Source organism: Simochromis diagramma, unplaced genomic scaffold (genome assembly GCF_900408965.1).
Source record: "Simochromis diagramma unplaced genomic scaffold, fSimDia1.1 OVJJ01000091.1, whole genome shotgun sequence".
NCBI lineage: Eukaryota > Metazoa > Chordata > Actinopteri > Cichliformes > Cichlidae > Simochromis > Simochromis diagramma.
Window position 1 is genome coordinate 2411162 of NW_024386901.1, and position 12030 is coordinate 2423191.

The 12030-nt window shown below is 41.0% G+C and overlaps 1 protein-coding gene across 2 annotated transcripts in view; it reads left to right on the forward strand.

Annotated features, from left to right (window-relative positions):
- The window catches only part of adcy5 (adenylate cyclase 5), a 90687-nt gene that overhangs the window by 77486 nt on the left and 1171 nt on the right, over positions 1 to 12030 (forward strand). For both annotated transcript variants that reach the window (XM_040034784.1, XM_040034786.1), the window contains exons 12-20: positions 1463 to 1550; positions 3854 to 3970; positions 4105 to 4263; positions 5710 to 5894; positions 6019 to 6039; positions 6327 to 6456; positions 8680 to 8943; positions 9121 to 9325; positions 9551 to 9675. In XM_040034784.1, coding sequence (XP_039890718.1) covers positions 1463 to 1550; positions 3854 to 3970; positions 4105 to 4263; positions 5710 to 5894; positions 6019 to 6039; positions 6327 to 6456; positions 8680 to 8943; positions 9121 to 9325; positions 9551 to 9675 — 1294 coding nt within the window. The remainder of the gene's footprint in view (positions 1 to 1462; positions 1551 to 3853; positions 3971 to 4104; positions 4264 to 5709; positions 5895 to 6018; positions 6040 to 6326; positions 6457 to 8679; positions 8944 to 9120; positions 9326 to 9550; positions 9676 to 12030) is intronic.

Genomic DNA, 12030 nt, shown 5'->3' on the forward strand with positions numbered 1-12030 from the left:
ATATCTCATCATCCAATCAGCATTTAGGCATTTAGACACAGTCAAGACGACCTGCTGAACTTCAAAGAAGCATCAAATGGGGATAAAAGGTGGCTCCGAATGTTGCTGGTCTGAGTATTTGAGAATCTGCTAACACGGGATGCTTTGAAAATAGAGAAATTATCCAGTGAGCCGAAGTTCTCTGGGAGAACTTGACGCCAGGGGCCAGAGGAGAATGGTAAGCTGATATTAAGGCTTAAATAACCAGTCGTTAAAACCAAGAAGCATCACTAAACTCACAGCGCATTAAAACTAAAAGCAGATGGACTGTAAATTTAGAGACCACACAATGTGCCACTCCTGTTAGCTGAGTGCAAGAAACTGAGGCTGGAGTTCCCACAGGCTTACCGAAGAAAACCGAAAAGTGCTTCCTGGTATGATGAGTCTCAGTTTCTGCTGGAACATCAAATTTGGTGTTAACATGATCTGTGTTGTGCTGCATCATCAGTTCAGGCTGATACTGATGAAGAATTAAGGCAGTCTGAAGTCGAAAGGGGGTCCAACCTGGTACTAGCAAGGTGCACCTAATAAAGTGGCCAGTGAGTGTATATATAAGAAGTTGCTCCAAGTTGAAACTGAATTGCTTGGTCTTCTAAATAGTACTCCCAAAATATACTCCCATGGTATAATCCCAAAAGCTGTCTTTATTAGGCAAATATAACTATCTGCTTATATTTCATAAGCACTAATACATGCGTTTTAATAAATTGTTTAGAAACTATGTCTTTGTTAGTGGTCAGTGTGTGCGTTCAGGCTTTGGAGCCTTACAAAACTCGGCACTGCTTTAGTCTTAATGCTGTCTGTTCCAAGTTCTCTTCCAAATTCTTCAGCCTTTATCCTTAAAACAGGACTTATAAAGATGAATCACTGAATAGAGGAGTAATAAAAGATGATGAGTAATAAAAAAGAATATCAGATCAAAATCAGCATAATTGCACCCGAGCACTGGCCAGATTTTAAAGCTCTGTCAGATTTTGTCTCAAAGCGAGCCCTCCTCTCTCTTCTTTTTTTTGCAAACTGCACTCAGAGGTTTCTCCCTGCCCATCTCTTAGTATTGATCTTCTTTAGCCTGCCTCTTTATTAACCTTTCTCCTCAGTACTTTCATCTCACCACTCCTCTCTTGTCTTTTAATCCTGTCCTTAAAGTCCCACATAGGCTGCCTCCTCACATCTCTTGTCCCTTGTTATTTAATCTATTTTTATAATCGCTTTTACCCTCTTAATCTTAATGCTTCTTCTCTTTGGTGTTATTCATTCCCGTCACACCCACGAGTAAGATGTTTACTTCCACAGTATTTAGCACAAGGTTGTAGACTATAAAGAGAAAGTGTTAACTTATCAGATGCCACACTGACTGTGAATTGCAGAGTAATAAATATTGCAGTAGATATATAATCACATCCAATCTCTTTGTTGTCTGCAGCTCCAGACTGATGATCGGCTTCTTCATCACCTGTCTCATTATCCTGACGGCTGTTATGTTCGTCTCAGCTGTGTACTGCTGTTTTGGGGTGAGAAGTCTATGCTTGTAATGAATGACACAGAGAAACTCAGAGCTTTGCTCAGATTTGTTGCAGATATAAGGCATTCGGCAAAGTGATAACCAATACAAGTGATTATAGATGCTTTTATGAGAATGTTATCCCGTAAGATAGCTGCCTCGTTTCAGTTCGGTTCAGCGTAAGACATCGTTCAGACAAATCTAAATGTTTTATCGGGCTGTGGTTTGGATGCTGTACTTGTTATGAATTGTGGTCAGAGAATCCTTCATCTAGAAAATGAAAGATATTCTCCTCAAAGGAAGTTCTTTTTGATCAGAATCTGTTACATTTTTACAACAGACTCCCTTGGTGCGTATCTATTATATGAATTAAAAATTGTTAAGTTTCCCTCGTGTTTATGTGAGTCTTTGAGAAAAGCTGCTCCATCTCATATTTACTTTATCTGACATAATTCAGGATACGTTTCATGTTTCTGTAGTTTGTCTGTATTCTTGCACAAGATTATTCACAGGAGGGAGCCTTTGTTCAACTTTGTTCTATAAAACTTTATGCATATTAGCCTGAGGTTACTAGACTATAAACTTCAACAGCAACAACATAAACTTTCAGCAGTCTCTGCTGTCAATTTGATCAGTATTTAAAGGTGCAATTATTGTTTTTTGAGTTACAAAAATGATTCTACTCATAGATAAACATTAATTAGTGGGTACTTGCATGCAATATGTAATTCCAACAAACTGATGCATTCTCATAAACTTAGAATTAGTCCATTAAAATAAATAGGAGCAGGCTCCAATTTGTGGAAGCTGTTATGTTGCCTCGCTATCTTCAACACAGTTGCCGAAACGGACATCTCTGTTCCACCAAATCAGGTTTTATTTGTTCGGCTAGAGACCAGCCACATGTGTAGTTTGCCAAAGAGAACTCATAGGAATTCATTAGGAGGCAAATGTTAATTCATACCTGCACCTTCAGGCTCAAGATATGAAGGCTCATGCTTACAGTATGTGAAGTTGAACATGAAGGAAAGAGACAGCAGGACTGGCATCTTAATAAAACATCATCCTCTTCCTCCTAACTGCTAGCCTCATCCCCTGAACTGAAAGCAGAGCTCCAACTCATGACTGTCGCACTTACTTGTTGTCAGCAGATTAGACATGCAATCCTCTCATCCACACACAGCTGACAATGAGCCGGCTGAACAACAGCAGCTGGTTTTAAGCTAACATTTTACAAGCTAATGTTCGGCTTGAGTGTCCTAAAAATCCCACTTTCCCTCTCGTGACAGCCGAATTACAACCACACATTGTATCAGAGTTTATTCACTAAGTCCAACCATGTTAGATACACTTCACTGATGATGGCTAACAGAGGCTAACAGAGGCTAACAGCAGCTAACAGAGGCTAACAGCAGTGTTTACCCACAGAAAAGTTTAGGATATCCTTAAAAACTCGCAGTCAACTGCAATCTATTTACGTCTAGTGGTGCGATTTTATTACTCTGTACCCTTAACAAAGCCTGTGACTCTAAATATCAGGTAAAAACTGAAGATATTTCACATGGTTATCCTAGTCAAATGTTATGGAGTTTTCATTTTTAAATAACAGCTAACACAGCATTTTTTAAAAATTGCATTTCATAGGATAACTTAAGGAATAGTATTTTAGTAAAATATTATCAATCTCCCAATGTTTAGGTAGCTGTTTCCTCCCTCTGTTCTCAGTTTTGATCTGTTTGTGTGGACTTTAGCAAAGAACAGAATGTGCTTTAACAGAAGCAGCTGATGTTCTTTTTGCACTACGTCTTCAGCTGCGTATTTGGTGCCTGTTCAGTAAACACAGGAGTACTGGGCGCTGTGCTGTAATAAAGACAGTTACAGAATAGCATGCAGCTCAGTTGATTACTTTGTTGCGCTGCCTCTAATGTAATTATCTGGTACATTCTTCTGGAGTTAATAAGTTCGCAAATTTTCACAATCTCTTCCACAAGTTTCTATAAAGTGGGCCTTGTCGAATAAGATTTGCAGTGAGACCGTAAATCCTTTTGTCGATCAGTTTTCTTTCTGCTGTTGATGACTCATAAGAAACGGGAAAGGTTTGAGAAGAGAAAAATAGAGCTGCTGCTTGAAGGTTTTCATAACGGTGAGTCATGGCTCTTTTTTTTAAAAAACAAAATATAAAAAAAAGCAGAGCCTCTTTTTTACACAGAGCGGTAAAAGCATGGTCAAACTGGAAACCAGTGACTGAGAAAATGAAGTCAGTTAATTCAATTAAAACTGAATATTAATTGTTGGAATTCTTCTGTCCTCCAGATCTTCCCAGTGCCTCTGCAGACACTCTCTAAGAGAATAGTTCAGTCTAGACTAAACAGCACCTTGGTTGGTGTCTTCACCATCATCATCGTCTTTCTTTCTGCTTTCGTCAACATTGTAAGTTTTCATTAACAGGATTCCCAAATTCCCATTTTCTTGTCATGGGTCAATGTTTCAAGGAGAGGTTTTTGACTATGATACTTTTGAGTGTCTGGATTTAAAAGTCTCGCAATAATTTTGACCCTTTTTAGTTCACGTGCAGCAGCCATGACCTGTGGAGTTGCATCAAAGCACAGCACAACATCAGCCTGGACAGTGTCAATGCCTGCCATGCTTACTTCCTCAACTACAGCCTGGACACACAACACAGCCCCTGTGGACATGATGGCCTCATCTGCAGCTTTCCTGAGGTACAGATGCCTTGTTCCATCTATGGCCTATCTGTTTTATTTATTAGATTATTTCATCAATAAATTTACAGGTATCCTTTTAAAGTATGACACAACAAACAAAGAAAAGAAGATCCAAGTTCGCCCAAGAGGTGCCCAAGAGGTTCCTCTTGACTCACTGAACTCCTCACTCCCTCTCTCAGGCAGGGGCCAGCTGTCCTTCGGAGAAAGCTCATTTGTACTGCTTGTGTGTGTCTCTTTGAGTCACTACCCAGAGATTGTGAACATCAATGACATAGATGACCCGTAAATCAACAGCTCCGCTTTTATGCACAGCTCTCCCTTCACCACAAATGACTGGTACAGCGACATGGCCCCAGTCCATGTATCAATCTCTCGCTATACTCATTTGTAAACAAGACCCCAAATTCCTCCACATTTAAGCAGGAACTCCTCCCTGACCCAGAGTGGACCCTCCACTCTTTTCCAGCTGAATACCATGGGCGTAACATAACATATATAGTCATCATAAGGCGCTTTATATTGTAATGTAAAAACCCTATAATATTACAGAGCAAACCTCATTGATCCAATAATCCGTACGAGCAAACACCGCACGGAGAACAAGACTGTGGCTTAGGTAGGTCAGCCATCTGTTGCAGCTGGTTGGGCAGTGAGGTGAAACAGAAGAGACCGGAGCTGATGGATAACCTGCGGGCTGTCCGCATAAGTGCAAATTAATTTTATTAATCCTAAACTGAACAACAGCCAATGGCACGAGTCCAGGACTTAAATAAGACACAAATACGACTCAGGTGCTGCTGCCAAGTTTCCCACATAGGGATAAAATGTGGGCAGAATCTCATTCATACAACACTTTTCAACCAGGTGTTGCAGCTCAAGGTGATGCACAACAATATTAAAACTGCAAGCAATAAAAAAAAAAAAGCAACGATAAAACACAAGCACTAAAAAGATAGAAATGCATGTGCTTAAACAAGTTATGTACTTTATAGAACATTAATGAGCATTATGACATCTAATCATTGCTTTCTGCTGTGACGAATGGTGTAATGAAATCACCTTGTATATTCCAAAATGCTGTGTTTAACACTGTTAGAGCAAACACATGGTTAAAATTGGGTAAAATTTGTCTTACAAAGTACTGCATTGCTTTTTTTTGAACACCACACACACACACACGTAACTGTAAGATTTCAATGTGAGACTTCTGACATGAAACGAAATTTTGGGAGCAGAACAAATGGGTGCTAAGTGGGGGTAATTGCAGCTGTAAATGTTAACATTTGGTGTGCACACTCGTGCTCAAATTAGAAGTTAAGCAGTGAAAATGTGGGTTAATCGTGTGTTTTATAACTCATCCAGATGCAGCTTGTTCAGTCAGAACTGTTGCAGCATATAAAGCATGGCCACTAAACAATAGTCTCTTTGCATTTTCTCCCTCAGTACTTCTCGTCCTGCGTGCTGCTGAGCCTGCTGGCCTGTTCCGTCTTCCTGCAGGTCAGCAGCATCGGTAAGCTCTTCCTCATGCTCTTCATCGAACTGCTTTACCTTCTCATCATGGAGGTTCCCAAAGTGAGCCTCTTTGACAACCAGGACCTGCTGGTCATGGCCAATGCCATCAACAACGCGTGAGTCTCTTTATTACATCTGTGTGTGTCTCTGTGTGTCATTTCGTGCCTGTAATGATTAAAGCTTTGAAGGTGTGCAGATGTTCTAAGTGCTCACCGGCTCTTCTCTGTTCCTCCCTCACAGTGAGCCCATGAATGGAACAAGGTGAGACTGATGGCGGGACCCAAAGTGGTCTCTGTCATCTGTTTACGCTAACAGCATCATTATCACTCCACTGGCACAAATGGAACTATAATGACCTGCTGGCAACAGATGCTAACGCTAATTAGCCAAGATTTAGAGGGCAGCTTGTTTTTGTGTTTTATGTTATTTTCCTGCAGAGTACATCTTTAACTCTGTGTAATACCTGCATATATCAGTGATTGTGGTAGCTGGGTAACTCGGCATAAAATCTATCTGTAATACTAATATGTGTATGTGCTGACCTCCAGGTGTGGAGTAGACAAGGTGCCTCTAAAGATCATGACTCCAGTGGTGATCACAGTCTTCGTCCTTGCCCTGTACCTTCACGCCCAGCAGGTGGAGTCAACAGCAAGGCTTGACTTCCTGTGGAAACTGCAGGTTAGTGTGTGTGTGTGCGTGTGTGAGCAAGAGTAAACAGAACCTATAGCGCATTGCTGCCCCTTCCCCTTGTATAGTTATGATTCCATTGGCCTCTGATGCTTAAAACGTGGTTTTGTTTATTTTCCCTCCTGGTATCCGTGTTAAGTGTCATTATGTGACTTTGTAGATACGTATTTGGTGTGCTTTTTAGCATAAATTTGCATTTTTATGAAGGGAATCGCTGTTATTATTTTGTGCTAGGAAATTAATTTCATTCAAAAACATGTTGGGATTGAAAGAAAATAAACAAAGCTAATATGCCAGCAAGCCCAACTCGCCACTTGATGCAGAATGTTATGATTTAAATGAGCTGCAGTTGGTTTAAAATGTGGCATTTAACAGCTGATTTAGTTGATTTAGACTTTGTCAGGAGGAAGTGGATTTCCATTTATTTCCTTTAAGTGAAAATATTTGGTGATTTGAGAAGTGATGAGGCTAGGCAGTACCTGAATATCGTCATCAGCATGACAGGGAAAATATACATATTTAAACAGGCATGGACACAACAGTTGTGCATAGATCTGTTAGAAATGCAAATGATGTCTCACTGTGTTCCTTTAAAGGATGATAATAGGAATAAACAACAAATTAACTTTAAATGTGGGTCGGACATCCTGTCAAGGTGAAGGCTGGAATCAGAAGCCAATGAGAACAATTAAGTGCTGTAATTTTAAAGCTTTGTAGAAATGAGCAAATAGGCAGCATCACAGAGTCCGTCCACTCTCTGCAGTATATTGCAGTTGAGTTGAGGTCTGGACTTTAGCTGGGCCATTGCAACACTTAGATTCTTTTCTTTTTCAGCCATTCTGTTGTAGATTTACTGCTGTTTTGTGGATCAGCATCTGTTGTAACTTTGGCCAAGCTGTAGTTGTTGGACAAATGGACTCACATTCGACTCTCCAATACTTTAGCGTACAGAGGAGTTCATGTTCGATCCAGGTCCCGTGGATGCAAAAGAAGCCCAATTCAAAACACCACCGCTACCGTGCTTGGTAGCTGAAATGAGGTGGCGATGTGCAATTTAGTCAGATGCAGCTTTGCAAACCTAGACTGTGCTCCCATGTAGACACATACAGGGTGAACAAGTGCTCAACATGAGATATTTCTGATCATAATATTATTCATCTAACTGTAAATCTGAATAACAGATTGAAAAATACATTATGGAGACTTAACATTAGTGTTAAAATATTGAACTGGCTATGAAGAAAATGAAAAATGAAATTAGGGACCCTAATGGATAATAAGAATGGTCAAGCAGATTTCTTGGATAGTCTGGGAAGACTGTTAACACACACCTGACTGCTCAGGACCAACAAACTGCCAAAACATCTGCTTTCATAGAGGTGTTCACACTTGCTGACAATGATTGATGATCTTAATCTCAGTAATCAAGTGTGTTTTATTGGCTCGGTAAGATTGGTTACACTCGTAATTGTAAGCATGTACTTAGGTGTACCTAGATTAGTATAAAACGTGACTCTGAAAAGTTTGCATCCCCTAACATGAATCATTGCTTCACCAATAAACACTGAAATAGTTTACCAAATTCTGTTGTTAAGAAACTTTTTGTTCTTATTTGAGAAAGTACAAACATTTCAGAGGGTGTATGTGTGTGTGTTTGTGTGCGTGTGTGTGTGAGTGTGCGTATAATAACCAAATAATATTCAGTACAGTATCAATTTGACAATAAGAACATTCCTTAAGGGATGTTCATGGCTTCTTTGGCATTTTCTGAAGGTTGTGAAGCAGGCTGTTCTGCTTGTAGTTGCTAATCCAGTCAAGTGGATAAAAAACTTATTTAAAAAAGCTGCTGGAGGGCTCTCTATTTTCCAGCTCACTGCTGTCACCAATGGTTAGTAAAAAACAAGGCTGTGAGTCTCAAGCTCCATTTGCAGTTTTGTGAGGCTGAGATACCAAAACAAAGTAAAGAAATTTAGTGATAGGTAAAAGGGTTTTTTCCTGAACCTTCTTTAAAAAATAACAACTTAGTGGTGATTACCATGTCAGGATATATTACTGAATGCTGCTGGTGGGGCGAGATAATATGTTAGGGGACCACCAAATTCATTAGCATTCATCTTCTTGGCATCTTCAATATCTGTGCCAAATGTCATAAAAAATCCATCCAGTTGTAAATGAAGTATTAATCTTTAATCCTCTTCTCTAACTCATCACAAGGCCACAGAGGAAAAGGAGGAGATGGAGGAATTGCAAGCCTACAACCGCCGTCTGCTCCACAACATCCTTCCCAAAGACGTGGCCGCTCACTTCCTGCAGCGGGAACGTCGGAACGATGAGCTCTACTACCAGTCGTGCGAGTGTGTTGCAGTTATGTTTGCCTCTATTAGTAACTTTTCTGAGTTCTACGTAGAGTTGGAGGGCAACAACGAGGGAGTGGAGTGCCTGCGACTGCTTAATGAAATCATCGCCGACTTTGATGAGGTAAGATCTGAACTATTCCAGTTGGAAGCTGTCTGAATGTATGAATGCAGAACAACGGCTCTGATAACATCCAATTACTGATTGCTGTGTTTATTTGGTTACTATTGAATCCAGTGGACCCAAAACTCTGCTAAATATGGCCACTGATATTACAAACCTTCGTTCTGCTATCCTCAGATCATCAGCGAGGATCAGTTCCGCCAGCTGGAGAAGATCAAGACTATCGGCTCCACATACATGGCAGCCTCCGGCCTCAATGACTCCACGTATGACAAGGTCGGGCGGTCACACATCCGTGCTCTCGCTGACTACGCCATGAGGCTGATGGACCAGATGAAATACATCAATGAACACTCCTTTAACAACTTCAAGATGAAAATAGGTGGGTAGCAGGAAAGAAAAATGGACTTTTGTTTTGCAGAGTGTAAGACTGTTGTTGACTACAGCTCCAGTAAAAGTAACTGATTTGCCCAATTGGAACTAAAGAACCAAATTGAAAAGATTCTGAGATCTGATTTTAGTATTTTGTAGGATATATACATCATATCTTTTAATCTGCACCTCTGTTTGGCAGTTTCAATTATTCTATATTTATTTCTTTTCCTAGGTCTTAACATCGGCCCGGTGGTGGCTGGGGTGATCGGGGCCAGGAAACCTCAGTACGACATCTGGGGGAACACTGTAAATGTGGCGAGTCGCATGGACAGCACAGGTGTACCAGAGAGAATCCAGGTAATGCTGCCAGAGCAGCATTTTATATGTCCTGTCATTTAAATTCACACTGATGATTTTGTGTACTCAGATAATCAGTAAGTTATTTAAAATCAACTATAAAATTTGCATTCCATCAGTAAATTATTCTGAACTCCTTCCCTCCCAACTCCTTCAGTCTATTTTGGTGAAAAATTTGAAATTCATCCAGTGTGCATAAGCTCTGTAAAACCACACTTATCTGTCGACTGAAGGGAGGAAAAAAGGAGTGTATTCAAGGTAATGAAGAATGATTGTTAAAAATGGCCCTACTGGTTTTGCTTTATCAGATATTCAATCATTAAAGCTTAATAATTCAAAGCTAATATGAACACAGACTGAATTCTTTAATTTCATCTGATCTCTTTACAGTCCACCTTTTTGCAGGAAAAAGTGACAAAAGAGAAAATATGAGCTGCTGCTTCCTAATGAACACCAAATGGCTCCAAGCAGCATTTTATTAGTAAAGTTATGAGTTTCATTTTTGTAACTTTCTGTAACTTCTGCAGTTGTTTTTGTTGGAAACTTGTATTAAAACTCTAATAATAGAATATTTCCCAGTGGAGGTAGCCAAACTCATCGAGCCAATGACTATAATCAGGGGAAAAGGCATAAGGAGTTAATACAAAATGTTATTGACAGAACTATGGCATCAGATGTGTTTATTACCACTATTTCAGGAAGAACAACACAGAGAACTGATTAGACACTCCATTGGTGATTTACAGATCACAAGACGTGTGCATAAACTATATAATTCCCCTCTCGCCCCTGTGGGCGGACTTTATCCTTCAAGCGCGAGTCCTCTACCAGAGGCCTGGGAGCTAGAGGGTCCAGCACAGTATCTTTGCTGCGCTCTTCTGGACAGAGATCTCTGATGTTGTTCCTGGGATCTGCTGGACGCCTAACTTGGGAGTCACTGCACCAAGTGCTCCGATTACCACTGGGACCACTGTTACCCTCACCCTCCACATCTTCTTGAGCCCTTGGTACTTCTCCAGCTTCTTGTGTTCCTTCTTCATGATATTGCTGTCATTCTGTATAGCTACATCTATCACTACAGCCGCCTTTGTCTGCTTGTCCACCACTACTATGTCCAGTTGGTTATCCATCACCAGTATCTGGAAGTCCCACAGGATCTTAGCTCGGTCATTCTCGACCACCCTAGAGGGCGTCTCCCATTTTGACCCTGGGACTTCCAGTCCATACAGATGTTCCTGTATACTTTGTCGATCACTTGGTTATGGCGTTCCATGTATGCCCTGCCTGCTAGCACCTTGCAACCTGCTGCTATGTGCTGGATTGTCTCAGGGGCATTATTACACAGCCTGTACCTGGGGTCTTGCCTGGTGTGGTAGACTCCAGCCTCTATGGATCAGAGTTTGTTCCTATGCTACCATGATTAGAGCCTCCAGAATGAAAGATAGTCCAGCTTTGTCCGGCCACTGGTAGGATTGCTTGATATAAGCCACTTCCTCTATCTGCCGATAGTACATACCGTGCAGGGGGTTGTCCTTCCATGATGTTTTTTCTTCTTGCTCCTCTTCTTTCTCATATTTCTGCTTCCTGAGGTATTCACTAAGCATGCGGTCAGTTGTGGCCATGTTCCTGATGTACTCATGGATGTTTGTTGTGTCATCTAGGACTGCTTCATCAGTGCAGTCACTTTCTTCAGCCAGTAGGCATGAATCATGTTAGAGCCTGGTGCTTCTTACTGGACCTTTTCTTGGATGTCTGTCACTGCCATGGATCCTGGATCCTGTTCGGGAAGGATGCTGTGGTCTGCTCTTAGAGCCACTAGCCACTGAGCATTGCCGTTATGGGTTGTGTCCTTCTCCCTTGAATGGTTCAGTGGAGTACAACTGGTTTATTCTCCTGCCTTCTAGCTCTCTGGTATACCTCTTCAAGTGGCTGGCCAGGGATGTGAGTCTTTGCTTCGCAGTTTCCAAGGCTTCAGGTATCACTGCTGCCATGGTGATCATCAGTTTCAGTGACGGTAGCTACATTTCGCATCTTCTAGATGTACTCCAAGTAGTCTTGGTAATCGGCGGAGGGCCAGCTGCTCTTGCACTCCCAAGGAGCCAGACTTTCTTGCATGTTTCGTAATTTTCCAAGCTTTCTGAAGGTCTTTCAACATTTATCGTTGGACATTGGCTAATTTTTCACTCATTTTCAGATGAGTCCTTGTATCTGACCAGAGAAAGTTTTCTCTGTTGAGTACATAACACTGAGCTATGAATTGTTTAAGCATTAAAAAACAGCTAAGAATCAAGGTAAAATATTATCCTTGGGCACGTTTGATATTGAGACATGGATTGGTCTCCCCAGATTCCTGAT